Raw genomic sequence first — 14,440 nt, 5'->3', positions numbered from 1 at the left:
ATGGCGCACAGCTGTCGGTGGCGCTTCCCCGCCCGACCCGGGACCACCGGGGGCGGCGGCGGCGGGGGGCGCCGGGGCCTGGGGGGCGCCCCGCGGCAACGCGTCCCGGCCCTGCTGCTTCCCCCCGGGCCCCCGGTCGGCGGCGGCGGCCCCGGGGCGCCCCCCTCCCCCCCGGCTGTGGCGGCCGCGGCGGCGGCGGCGGGAAGCAGCGGGGCTGGGGTTCCAGGGGGAGCGGCCGCCGCCTCAGCAGCCTCTTCGTCGTCCGCCTCGTCTTCGTCTTCGTCATCGTCCTCAGCCTCCTCTGGGCCGGCCCTGCTCCGGGTGGGCCCGGGCTTCGACGCGGCGCTGCAGGTCTCGGCCGCCATCGGCACCAACCTGCGCCGGTTCCGGGCTGTGTTTGGGGAGAGCGGCGGGGGAGGCGGCAGCGGAGAGGTAAGGGGGCGAGGAACCCCCAGGTCCGGGGTCTCGACCCTCTGCGGAGCCCCCTCCCCTCCCCCATCCGGGATTGTGGAGCATCCCAATTCCGGGACCCTCCTGGGGTCCCTGACCCGGGGCAAACGGCCCTCCCATCTTGGGACCCCCGTACATGGGTGCAGACCCCCAGGCGCCCCCACCCCGGGGTTTGGACCCATCTTGCTAAGGGCGTTTGCCCCCCCCTTCCTTCCCCTGACCCTTCCCCAAATCCCTTGGCACAGACCCCTCGCCGGGGTTTCCCATCCCGGGACTGAACCCCTCCTCCCTTTCACAGATTACCTCATCCGAGCAAGATTCCTCCCTCCCTCCCTCCTAGAGACCTGATCCCGCCACATCCCCGCCTCCCTCTCTGGGCAGATGTTTTACTCTTGGGGCAGTTTTCCTCTTGGGCATCTCTCGGGTGATGGCCTCATCTAGGGCCACGTTCTTCTCCTACCCCTTGGGGACCGATGTCCCTTCCAGCTCCTTGCTTCCGAAAACCTGATGAACCCTCGCCCCATCCCCGGGCCAGGTCCCTGCACTACCAGCCACTCCCCCTTCCTTCACCTCCACCCTCCATCCTCCACCCCCCACCCCACGCAGCTAGATCCTCCCTCCTCCTTCCCTACCCCGCCAGGAAAAATCTACTTTCCTCTCCACCTTGCCTCCCTTCCCCTCCTTTCCCTCTGGAGATAACGGTGATCTCCTCGTACAGCAGTCTGTATCCCCCATTTTACAGAGCTACAGTTTCTAGCCTACTGGTAGCAGGGAATTACTCTACCTTCACTCCACCCTTTCCCTCCTTTAGAATGAAGGATTAGTGGCATCTTTGAGAGGAAAATAGTCCACTGTCCCCTAGGCTCAGAGAGGAGCAGCTTTCCACCATTCCCCCTGGAGAGGAGGCAGGCTTTCCCTCCAGCTCTGGGGAAGGGGGCCCCTGCGAGGGGAGGTGTTTGTGGGGGGACTTGGGCAGCATCCTCCCAGGGGAAGCAGCTGCTCTCCTACCCCACCCACTGCGCCTGAGAGCACGCAGTCTCCAGCCCTAGCTCCCTCCCGCCCTTCTCTTCTCCGTCATTTCACTATTGATCCACCTTTTCCTAGGCCAATCCTGGGGCTTGGAAGGGGTGGGGGAAGCAGGGTTGGGGTGAGGAGAGTAGATAAGGGACAGTTTTACTTTATTACGCTGGTGGTGGTGGTTGCTTTTGGTTGGGAGAAAGGGGGGGGTGTGAAGCAAAGTTATTCCTTAGAAGGAGGAGTTAGGGTTATCTCTCTGATTCTTATAGGGGGACCCGAGGTGGATGAAGGGGTCAAGAGCTTTGCTCCTTCCCCATTAGTACTGGGTCAGGAATGGGGATGCCTTGATGAGCGTTATTCAGCCCCCTTCAGCAAAAAGGAAAGTTGCCCTGGGAAGGGAAGTTGAGTTCAGGTTCAGCCAGTGTTGTTGCGCATTTGTTTTCCATTGGATGCAGAAGGGGGAGTTTGAATTGTAGGGGAGGGGGGAGAATGAGATGGGGGATGCTAGGAGGAGGAAGAGCAGCTGCTAGGGGCTGAAGCGAAGGGGGGGTAGGGGGTTGCTGCTCTGGAGTGCTCTTGATTGAAACAGAAAGGGAAAGATAACAACCAGCCGTTTCCTGCGTGCTCTGCCGTTGGTCCCGGGCAAACCCCTTGTCCCCTATTGTGCCCTGCACCCCTCTAGATATACGGAAAGATCCTGGGAAGAAGGGGAGGGAGGAGGTCCCAGAGACCCTGGCCCCTCCTTTCAAGGAGCTGGCATTTTTTAGTTGTTAGTCTTCCTGCCTCCTTTTTAAAATCGTTTCTAAGGCAGCCTGATCAGGAGACTGACAACAACCCGCCTTCTGACAGAGCAAGGAGGACATGATGGGGGCGTGTTCCTTGCTGTGTAGCTAGCTAGCTGCAGCGTCCCTCTTCCCTGCCTCTCTCTGCTCTCTCTCCACCTCCTTTTCCCAGCCTTCAGAAGGCAGCTGCAGTCAGCAGGGTTGATTGAGACTATTTATTGGTTGCTGTAGATTATTATTTTTTTTTGAAAGGCCAATTCTGTATTTTTTAAGCTAACAACACAGATCCCATGTAGTTGGAGAACCAAAGGCCTCATACATGACAAAAAGACTGAACCGTTCAGGTTACTTGCATGGAGTTGGTGCTTAAATGTGAGTTGATTTTGCTTTTTTAAAAGATACAGCAGCAAAAAAAAAAAAAAAAAAAAAGACTTACTGACATTTCATTTACCTGCTTATTTTCGAAATTGAGACTTGCCTGGTTATATGTAGAATTTTAGCCCCATGTGTATTTGAGTATAATAAGAAAGTCTGTATTAGGAGAAGTTAGTCTATTTTAAGGGGATCCTGAGACGTATTTTCTTCTTGTTTAGCATGCTTATGTATTTTCTATCGAGGGACGAAGTGTTCACATGCCAAATGTTGTTATCACATATTCAAAAGCAAAGTTTTATGCTGACAGCTTGCAATCGTAGCTTTTCAAGAGACTGGTTAGAAAGAGAGCCACCTGGATTCAGGGACCTAATGTCTGGGCACCAGAATATTTTATCTGTTGGTCTTTGACAAATCACCTTTAAAGTTTGAATCAGGTGCTAACACTTCCTTATCCACTGGCATTATTTTGCTGAGCAGTAGTATGTAGTGTCAGGCCTGTTAGGGAACTGCAGTTAATTCAAATAAGATTATATTAATATGTTGTTCTTGTTTTTTTCTTTTAAACTTTTGCCTGAACGTACTTTACTCTGAGAAGAGTGGTTGACTCCTTACATTCAACTTCAGTAATTTTTCTGAATTGGGTTTGAATGAGCCGTTGTTCCAGTGGTAAGCTTTTTATGTGGTAGTTGGAAGCAATTTGGTATGGGTTGATGGTATTCGTTGATTAGTGCTACCCCATAGTATGGCTGAGGACTAAATCACTTAGTAGTGATTAGATCCTTTGACCTGGTAGTTTTCAGTGTAGAAACCAAGCATTTTGTTACAGAGTCTCACAAATCAATGATAAGGTTCCAAAAGGGAAGTTCAGGGTTCCCCTGGGCTGGCATACTTACAGAATTCTAAAGATTGTTTCTTAGAATTCACTCACAGATCTGTATCAAGTCTTGTCTGGATTCATCAAGAAATGGTTTTGTGACCGAAAATGAGTCTAGCCTCTTTAAATTCTGGTTTGCTTTAAGTGAGTAATGACTGTAACTTGTTTATAACAAAATGTAAGTTAATACTTACAGAACTAGTAAGTTCAGGTAGTTGAAAGGGGGTAGAACTTCCAGATCACTTCCCTGTTTAAACTCCTTTAGCCATGGGAGACTTGTCCTTCATTGCCAGCGGTCCCTAACTTCCCTTGGACTGAATATCTCTGGGTAACAGCTACATGTAAGAGTTCTTCAATGACCAAATTCTGTCAGAATGGAATTATTTTTAAAAATATGTAGGTGTTGCTGGTCTCCTCTATTTGGGCTTTTTGTGTGACAATCGAAGTAGAATTTAAGTTGGATTTTACTGAGTGCAGCAGGAAATCACAGAGGTCTGCTTCTTCATCTGCCCTTTCCCCTCCATATTGTCCCACTTTTCTGAGGATTGTCTCCGGTACTGTTAATGCCACCATACTTTGCCATCTAAATAAACATGGTACAGCATCCTCTCTGTTGACGAGAACTTGAGCTGTTTTTAATATAAACCCCACAAGTGGTTTATGTATCAGCAACTAGTCTTTGTTTATTAATTCCGTAATCCACTTACCCTTCCTTACCACCTCACGAAATGTTAAAAGCAAAATTTCCACGCTGATCACAAAGTGGCACATTTTCAGTAGATATAAATGGAAACTGAATGGCAACCTTGGTCTCTCTTTGTTTTTATTTGAAATGGCAGTTTAGTTGAGGTGGACTAAGGCACACTCTTGGTTGGGCCTAGAAAAGATGATGTTCCTGTAGGCAGAGGGTAGTTGGAGAGTATCTGTGATTTTGTTTTTGGTTTGGTTTGGTTTTGTTTTGGATGTTCACTGGGCACATGTACCAAGAGGGGGGAGTTGTTCTTTCATGGCCTTCACAGCTAATCCTGAGCTTGACAGGGAAAATGAAGCAGAGAACACAAGGGGAGTAGAAGAAGGCTCAGAGTGGAAGTCAGTGGGCAAGGGCTCTCCTCGCGCTCATCTCTGTCACTGACCAGTCATGGGACCTTGGGCAATTCACTTTTAACCTTGAATATCTGACCTGTTAAATGAAAAGGTCGGGCTAAATATTAGCTCATGAATCTTTTCTGCTCCAGTATTCTGATTCTTTTCTATTAAGTAATTTTTTTTTGGTCAGGTCAGAACTTCATATTCTGAGTTTTTTTTAAGAGTCAGAGTCGGTGAGCCTATTCAGTAGTTTTTAATATTAGTTTGTACATTGCCCATTTAATTGGCATGATTGTTGGGAAGAGAACTTTCAACTTAGTGGGAAAGTTTTCATTGTATGGACAAAATATAATGACTGAAGTGTATGGAAAAAGTTCTTTGCTGGAGTTGACCGATGTCATTTATAAGAAAAGTGAAGATGAGATTTTAAATACAAATCATCTTGTGTTGAGAGGCCCTCTTGCTTGATTAAATTTGTTTCACGTTTTCCATGTCGTGGATTCCTGACTACAAAAGGGAAGTTATTTTCAGTCTAGGTGGTGTATTCCTTTAGGTGTGTGAGCTTTTAAATGGAAAGTTCTGTGCATTAATGAATTTATGAATCCAAAGTGACAGTACCTGTGTTGCAGGGAGCAGCTGTTAATAGGCTCTGAATGTAGGACTTTGGTTTATACTGAGCATCAGAAATGTAGTCTTCAGAACGCTTCTTCATTCTCACTGCGAGCCATGTGACATGTCCCCATCTCTTCCTTCCATTCAATGATCTGAAGGCACAGTGCTCTTGTAGGAAATTACCATTCACAAAATAATGATTTGCCTTCTGATTACTAGTTGAGAAGAGAAAATGCTCCCATCTTGACTCCATTTCTGTATCTTTGCTCACCTTGAAGCTGTCCTTCCGTAGAGCACCTGTGTAGAGTCCCACTCCATACCCATTGCCTTCCTTGCCCTGTAGCTAGAGGGGGTGGCGAGGGTGCTTTGCTTGCTCTGAGGCATATAACACTCTGCAGTGCCTCTCTCTCCCTCTCTCTCTGTCTCTCTCTCGGAGGCTCACTGTTTTAATTGTAGGTCTCCTAATTAAGATCTCTTTGTGCCTGCCCACATTCCACTAGTGTTGGCACAGGACTTCAGTTTCCTTCTAGCACTTCACTTGAAGGCCTTCGGTAGGGCCTTTTGTGAATATCTTGTCTTTCCATTCTTCCTCTGCCAAGGTGGAGAGCCCAGTGGCATAGACCTTTGAGAAAGGGGGAAGCTATGTGACTGTCACTACTTTGGAAGGAATTTATTCCAGGATTGCCGGGATGGCAACTTCTGTTGTCTGCATATGTTATTTTCAGGGATTAAGGAAGGTTAAATTACTAATGAGTCTGACATAACCTACCTGTAATTTTTAATCAGATTTTTAACCCCTTGGGCACTAGTAGGAAAGAGCTCACTGTGAAAAAGTATTTGTTTGGGTCTTACCTAGATTGTTTTAAAGCTTGATAAGTATAGTTTTATCATGGAATAAATCACAGACTCGTGATTTTTGTGGACTGGTAGGTTGTGAAGATAATCAAATGAAATTATTGATTGCTCCTGAATTGTATCAGACTGAATGAACATTGACTTAGAGATTTGAATGAACTTTTTTCATTAGAAAAGACTTAGGGAGGTTCTAGAAATTATTGAGTTAATTAGGAATACTCCTATAGGGTCTAGTCTTTCTTGAGAAATTTGGCAATTGGCTAGGCTTCTACGGTAGTTTCAGAAGAAGGCAAAATAATTGGAAAATGTCATTTCACTTTAATTTCCATCATACCAGTGCTCAGAATGCAGCCTGTCGGGTACTGGATCTAAATGTGGTCTGCTAGAGGAAACATAGTCTTTATTGGGAGAAAGGGATCTTGAATCCTTCACCTGGGCCCAAATGGTTTCATTGATCACATCAGTATGAGGCAGGCAGACAAAGGGCTACTTTTCTGTTGTTATTGTCATTTCATTGGTTGTGAAGAAGGCCTGAAAGAAGGAAGTACAGGATCTTTATGGCATGCATTAAATAAAGCTGGAGGCCCGCGCTCTTATACCTGAGTGGGTGGTTTTATGGCCTAATTCTCTAATTGCTGGCATTTATGACAGTGTGGATGCTACTGGCCCTGTGGCCGAGGTGGATTATNAGGGAAAGAAAAGGGGTCCTTTTGTTGGCCTTTTCATTTCCCCCCTCAATAAGATCTCTGAGAAGGCCCCGAGGAAGTGCACAGACACTTGAACTGAGGGAATGACATCCCATAAAATGGTTCTTTATGTTTTTAAAAAGGATGAGCTGCTTTTCGTGACCTATCCAAAGAAATCCATACCACCACTGTTAAATATTTCAATGAGCTTTGTACCTTGTCAGGTTACACACCAGGGGAAGCCGGCCATGAGGCTGTAGCCACTGCCAGACGTTTGCCTTTTGAAGACTAAGACATTTGAAAGGCGGATTTTGTCGTGTGATTTGTAGTTGTTTGGGATGATAGAAGTCCCCTTGTAGGATTAGTACAAAACTTCTTAGGGGCCAAACTTGGCTTCACTTTTTAGATGTTGGACATCTTTAATGAGCTTTAGTTTTAAAGAAACAGAGATACAAATGCAGGAGTTAGTTGACAGTTTTCTGCACTGGCTGTGAAAATTCCCCTTCCTTTGAAATGAGTAGTTGTTTTTCTATTTGACAAATAGACCGAAGGGATTTCCCCAGAAAACTTACCTTTAATTATCACTGCAGCAATGCCTTGTGTCCCACCAGTGGGGCGGATCTCTTCCACTTGCATTTACCTCTAGAGCTGGAGTTTCTTTCATATATTTTATCTCTTTTCTTGCATTTTTGTCGTTGTGTTTGGTTGGAATGCTTGGGTGTAGATGTTTTGAGTCTTTCGGCGGCCAGAGCCATGAACTTGTCTGACATCGGAACTGTTGAAGCCAGATCCCACCCTGACGGTCTGTGCTTTGCTGAAGCATCATTGTTTCATTCTCCTTTTACAGCATCAAAGTAACTGTGGCTTTCTGTCTTGAGTTAGGAGAGTAGTATTACTTGTGAGGTGTGTTGTTGGAGAACATTTTTTTCAGCCAGCTCTCCTTTGTACTATCTCCGTTCTGAAAACGGAGGAGAAATTAATCACAAATATCTCTACAATAAATATCTACACCCAGAGGAATAAATATTTACACATGTCTACATTCAACTTCTGTCCATCCATGAGTATTGACTAATTTTTAGATCAAATGCAAACATACAACATTGTTCCTAGATTATTGCCTTTAATTATAAGCAGTAAAACCATGTGGATATCATCTCTTTAAGCCCAGCTAATGAGGAAATCCTTTTGTAATCTCTCCGGCTAGGATTTTTTATTTGTGCATATATAAATACCTTTATAAAGGATGGGGAGAATCTCATTATCTAATCTGTAATAGTGTGAGATAGTATAGCACAGTAATTAGAAGCTGTTAAGACCACGGGCTCTGGATTTAGACTGCCTGGGTTCAAATCTTTGCTCCCTGGTTTATTAGCTGAATGACCTTGGAAAAGTTTCTTAACCTCTCCATGCTTCAGTTTCTTCATTTGTAAATTAGCAGTAATCAAGCTTTGTAAAATTATTGTGAGGCTTAATTGAAATTATGCATGCAAAGTACTTAGCAATTTGCCTGGTACATAAGAATCCCTAATTATTATTAGGACTCAAAGTTTGAAAGGCCACGAGGGCTATAATCTTATTTTTTTCCATCAAGATAACTGGGTTTTATTACTCTGATACATACATGTATATGTGTACACATACATACCTATTTGAGAGCTATAATCTTGACTTTAGAATGTTCTTGATTTGGGTCTGGATGTCAAGTTCATTAGTAAGCTAGGCGTAACTAAATTGAAGGCCAGCCACACATCTCAGCAACGGGGTACCACTGGTGTCCAATGAGAACATAATTAGAGATAAGGCAGAAAAGGGAGGAAAGAGAACAAGACAGTAAATAGGCAGGTGGGACACCGAGGAATTCAGTGTTTCCAGGAGTTGCATAGTTATCACAGCCAAGGCAGCTATGTTGGGGTTGCTACTCCTGGATCTCGATAACTAGTTTCCCTTACCTTTTTATGTATGAGTCTAAATACGCGGGGATCCTTTGCAACGATTCTGAGGCTCTTCATGGTCCTTAGCCCCCAGGTTCAGCTCCGTTCGTCTATACTTGGTAACTAGTTGACATTTGTTCTCAAGTGTCAGCACGGGGAGAATTAAGTGTTGGTCTACAGAGATCAACACAATTAATAATTTAATTATAGAAGAAATGCTAAGTTGTAGGTTACAGTTCCTGGGGGTTGGAACTTAGCTTGAGAAATAAAAAAGAACCACAAGTAGAATAGTCAAAAACACATACGGTTTAAGAATACCAGTAGAGGGTAGTTTGCTTGAGGAGGAGACATACAGTTCTGCTTTATCTCTCTTAAAAAAAAAAACGCCGAATACACCCCATCATTTACAGATGAAGAAACTGAGGCACAGGCAAGCTAGATAGTTTTCCTGAAGTCGTATGGCAAGTAAGCAGCAGAGCTGGAATTCGAATCTAAACCCGTATCCATCAGAAAGCTCGCTCAGTCATACTCTCTGTCACTATCTTCACCTCTTTTTTCTTTGCACCCCCTCCAGTCAGTTTGTGAGGCTTGTCCGTGATACTGTTGCAGTGTTTAATCTGTGCCTGCTGTTCTGTTTTTACCATCCTACTTGAAACTCCCAGTACCTTTGCATGGATTATTACCATAATCTACCCCGTCTCCCCGCCTGCCTTTTCACTATGTACACTGTTGCCAGTGGTTTTCTTAAATATAGATCTGATTATGTCACTTTATTCCTAAAACCCTTTGCCTCCCCACTGAATATAAAATAAGATTTAAAATTCTCAGCCCTTCATAATCTAGCTGGCCTACATTTCTGCATTTTGAACATTATCTCCTGAACACACATTCTCACTTACATGCTTCAACCATGTTGGGCTACCAGTCTATTAGATGTTCTCCATGGGCTGTGTGTACCTGCCTTTATAGCTTTGCTAATGCCTCTCCTTTGCCTTAAAGTCTTTCCCATCTTGCCCTGCCTCTGGCTCATTCATCTTTCATGGCTCAGCTCAGATCCCAGATCCCCTCTACCAAGAAGCTCTTACAGATGCCACTGCTAGTGGAAATTCAACTTCTCCTTTCCCGTTTTCTTATTGTACTTAATACCTACCTTTAAAAAAATTTACTCCAGGTTACCTTATAGTGTAAATACTTTTTTTTTTAAGTTTATTTTTAGAGAAAGCATGCATGCGAGCGGGAAGGGGCAGAGGGAGAGAGAGAGAATCCCTAGCAGGCTTCATGCCTCGCGAGGAGCCCGACATGAGGCTTGATCTCATGACCCTGAGATCATGACCTGAGCCAAAATCAAGAGTCGGATGCTTAACCGACTGAGCCTCTGATGTAAATACCTTTGAATGTGTCTGTCTTCCACCATTGGATTGTGATTTCCTTAAGACTTGGACCATTTCTAAGTCACCATTTGTGTTTTATATTGTTTATAGTGGTGACTTTCCGTGCAGAAGGTGATCAGTGAGTATCTGTTGAATTGAAAATCCGATACACGTACAACTTTTAGGAATATCTTGCAAGGACAGCGTTACAGAAGCTGTTATGTTGTACAAGACTTAGTAGCAGGAGAATTGTAAGTGATTTTTTTAAAATAGTGAACTGGGGCTCCTGGGTGGCTCAGTGGGTTAAGCATCCATCCGACTCTTGATTTTGGCCCGGGTCATAATCTCAGGATTGTGAGAGAGAGTCTTCCATCACCTCCTCACTGGGCATGGGGCCTGCTTGGGATTTTCTCTCTCCCTCTCCCTCTGTCCCACATCCCCCATCTCTAAAAAAAAAAACAAAAAAGGTAAACTAACTCAAGTGTAGCAGAGGAACATTTCTGTAATAGTACTGAGTGGGGTTTTACAAGTGGTGTTGAGGTGTCCTGACAGGATGCCATCATCTTTTATGTAGATAATGCCAGCGCTGACCATCCCCTTACTTGAGTGTTGTTTCCATTTCTAGGTTCCTCAACTTAAAGGGGATGAGGAGACGTTGGAGGCGGTTCTGAGGAGACTCAAAAGATGATTATATGATTGGAAGTCAGTCCTGTGAGGAAAGTTTGGGAGAATGAAAGGTTAAGAGGCAACTTAATAACTCTTCCAAAGACATGAAAGGGTCCATTCTTAGGAATGAATGGTAACCAGCTGTTTTCCAGCCCCACGGGTCCGAGAGTAAGAGAAGTAGGTCTACACTGAAGCAGAGGGTAGTTATATAAAGAACTTGTTACTAATGATGTTTGTCATAGTGATGGTTGAAAAGGTTACCAGAATAAGGTTACCATCTTCTCTGGAGGTGAATTTTTAAAGTACCGTCATCCTGCCTATATATGCATAGAATGACCTCTCCAACTACCCTCTCGTTCTGGGAATCAAAAAGTGTATTTTCATTCAGATCTAGAGGGTGTGGATCATGTTTTGTACTTCTTAATATTCCCCCAGGGGTCTTGGGGCCCTACTGGCTCCTTAAGTATTTGACTTGAATTGTCAATTTGTGGCAATAATTAACTTTCAGTAGTAAGCTCCAGAGAAATGGCTTTATGAAACGATATTATAGTAGTTTTATAGGAGAATAAAAACGTAGTAAATGGAGCTAAGAGAGAAATCTTAACATCAAGAGAAACCAGGGAATAAGGTGTGGTCTTACTATCGGAAGCAAGTAAGTGTTTGTAGGTTTCATGTCCATTTTCAATTGTAGTTAAAGAGATGTGCTGCAGAATATCCTTTGGTAAGGTTATCACTCTTGGGGACGTAGTATAACAAGTGCTTTGTAAATCCTTTCCAATCTAATACAAGCTTGCTTCATGTGAATGAGGATTACAAAGGCCTCTGACCCTTGGCTTTTGAGGCTGTGTGGAGGGCTTGCATCACTCAGAATGAAACCTTTTTAGATATGTTGGGTTGCAGAAAGCATTTCCTGTACAGTCAGAATGAAAACTGTGAATTGGGATTATTCATATAGATTACCAAGAGTCTGGGCAGAGCTGATATTAACGCCAGCTCTTTTTCCTACCAAGTCGTAGTTCCAAAACCTTGATTGGGTTATTAACACTGAATTCAGTACTGGAATATATATAAATTCCTTCTTTTAGGTGAAGTGATATGAGATTTACTTAAGGTTATATATGTATAATGAACTTTCTAAGTTTCATATAGTAAATATGTCCACTCTTAACTAGACAGTCTCATTAAATGACTGGAGTTCAGCGGTGTAGCTGGATTCTTGCAGGAATTCTGCAAGTGGTGGCAAAGTCAAGGGCAGTTTGGATTCCCTAGTTGTAAAATTGGGTGTCACTTAAGAAACTCTGGGAATTGGAAATGTAAGAAATTCATGCTTTTCCTGGAACTTTTTTTTTAAGATTTTAATTTTATTTATTTATTAAGATATAGAGAGAGCGTGCACAAACAGGGGGTGGGGGGGACGATGGGACAGTGGGAGGAGCAGAAGGAGAGGGGGAGAGAGAATCCCTACGGAGCCTGATGCTCCGCTCAATCCCAGGACCCTGAGATCATGACCTGAACCGAAATCAGGAGTTGGATGCTTAACCGACTGAGCCACCCAGGCGCCCTTTTTCCTGGAACTTTTAATTATTAGTCATACAGATTTAAATTCAGAAAGCAAGCAATTATGAAGGCAAAGAGTAATTGTCATGATTCTTTGTTCTACTTGAGAGACTCTGGAGTTGGAGTAATAAAAAATAAAATGCCAGGGACTTTTTTTTTTTTTAATTGGTTAATGCCACATAATGCGGGCTTCTCAGAATGCGATGGCAAACTTGCAAATATAATGTGGTAGTCAGAGGGGAGTCCGTTGGTTTTTCAAGATACTGAGAACACACAATGAGAACACAAAACTTCCCTACTCCTACTTTGAACATTAATTCCCGAAAACTATGAGATCAAAGTGGTGCTGGCTGACTTGGTAGCTTTGTTGTCTTGCCGAGGAGAACGTTCACTTTTGTCGCCTACCTCCACACTGCTCCTTCAGAAAACGGACTTTACCGAGGGATAGTCCTATTTACCTTCAGAAAGAAGGAAGTTGTGAAAACCTCGTGTTACCGGAGTTGTTCTTGGTCATTCAGCAGCACATCTGGCCTCCCAGAAGGAGAGGTGCACCCTGCCCTTGGTACCAAGATAGGACCAACAAGCTGGAAGAAGAAAGTTGAAATTTTGTAGTAGAACCTTGTAATCGAATGAGCATATAACTCAGAACGAAGTTAACTACTTAAAGTTGGCATCTGGGGGATCCAAATCTCTTGTAATAAAAAGAACCGTCTCTGAAAACAACGTTGGTGTTTGTTGGCTTAATTTTTCCAGCCTATTCAAATGGATCTGGTCATGTGGTACTTTCCTGTGGTGCTAATTAGCTTAATTTCTACAGCATATCAGACTGACTTCTTCTGCTTCAGACTTGGAACCTAGGAGTCTGCAAATATACCTTTCTTGATTTGGTTTGGTTTGGTATTTTAAGATCCAGTGAAATAATTTTGGGCATTGCCAAGAATCTGTATAGTTTACTGTCTGATGTAGTGTGTTCATTTGCTGTCTTTTCTTTTTTCTTTTCTTTTCTTTTTTCCTTTCCTTTCCTTCCCTTCCCTTCCCTTTTCTTTCTTTCTCTCTCTATCTCTCTCTCTAGCTCTCCCTCTCTCTGTCTTTTTCCAAGACCAGTGCACCACTTAATGGCTGCTTTCTGAAGCAGGGTGGGTGGCGTTCACCTGTTGTCTCATTTGCTTGGCTGTTTTGAGCATCTCTGCTTCTTGCTCTTGTTGACATGGAATGAGGATGGAGGGTACTACTTCTTTCTCTAATGACAGAGTGGGTAATACTTCTGTTTGTCAGGTGGCAGTTGCTAGGTAGAATTGAGTTAAATATTTGAAAACTGAATTTCATTCTTGTGTGGGTGAAAATTTTACCACCTATTATTATTGAAGAAGAGTGTATTATTGGCTTTGCACTCTTTAATCCTAGGTGACTTTTTTGCGTTAACATTTCTCAATATCAGGCAGAGATCATATTTAAAATGGTTTATTTTTTTTCAAGATTTTATTTTTTGAGACAGGGAGAGCGTGAGAGAGAGAGTGGGAGAGCATGAGCAGTGGGGAGAGGCAGAGGGAGAAGAAGACTCCCCGCTGAGCCGGGAGCCTGAAGCGGGGCTCGATCCCAGGACCCTGGGACCATGACCCTGAGCTGAAGGCAGACAACCGACTGAGCTACCCGGGTGCCCCTAAAACAGTTTAAATCTCATCCTAGCTGTTATATATTCAAATTACCACTGTTGTCTTTAATGCATCAATAACCAGAGAAAATTTGGCCTTGGCCATACCCCTGACAATCTGTTGACAAGAGACTATGATGTTAGTTCAGTTAACTGCATGCATTTCTCGAGTAGTTGCTTTCAGAAGCAACCTTAGGAAGTTTGTCTCTTAATGTCTGTTCTCCCTTCTTTTAGAATCAACAGCATTATTGTTGTATTCCACTTTTTGGAAAAGAGTTACAGAAGTCACTATATTTTCTTCCATTACAAATGATGACAGTACTTGCAAGGAGGTTCCCCTTCCCCCTAAGTGGCATTCATTCATTAATATGTCACTGTACACATAAGAAATGGAGAGAGATGGGAAAATCTAATTCATTTTTTTAAAGATTTTATTTATTTATTTTACAGAAAGAGGGAGAGAGAGCGCACACATGCGAGGGAGTGCAGGAGCAGAGGAGGGAGAGGGAGAAAGAATCTGAAGCA

The 14,440-nt window shown here is 43.8% G+C and overlaps 1 protein-coding gene across 2 annotated transcripts in view; it reads left to right on the top strand.

The window, feature by feature from the left end:
- Window positions 1-14,440, top strand: part of KMT2A (lysine methyltransferase 2A) — a 79,887-nt gene continuing 65,447 nt past the window's right edge. For both annotated transcript variants that reach the window (XM_040631170.1, XM_040631169.1), the window contains exon 1: window positions 1-432. In XM_040631170.1, the coding sequence (XP_040487104.1) occupies window positions 1-432 (432 nt within the window). The remainder of the gene's footprint in view (window positions 433-14,440) is intronic.

The sequence above is a fragment of the Ursus maritimus genome, unplaced genomic scaffold (genome assembly GCF_017311325.1).
Source record: "Ursus maritimus isolate PB19 unplaced genomic scaffold, ASM1731132v1 scaffold_16, whole genome shotgun sequence".
Lineage (NCBI taxonomy): Eukaryota > Metazoa > Chordata > Mammalia > Carnivora > Ursidae > Ursus > Ursus maritimus.
This window is presented reverse-complemented; position numbering and strand designations above follow the sequence as displayed.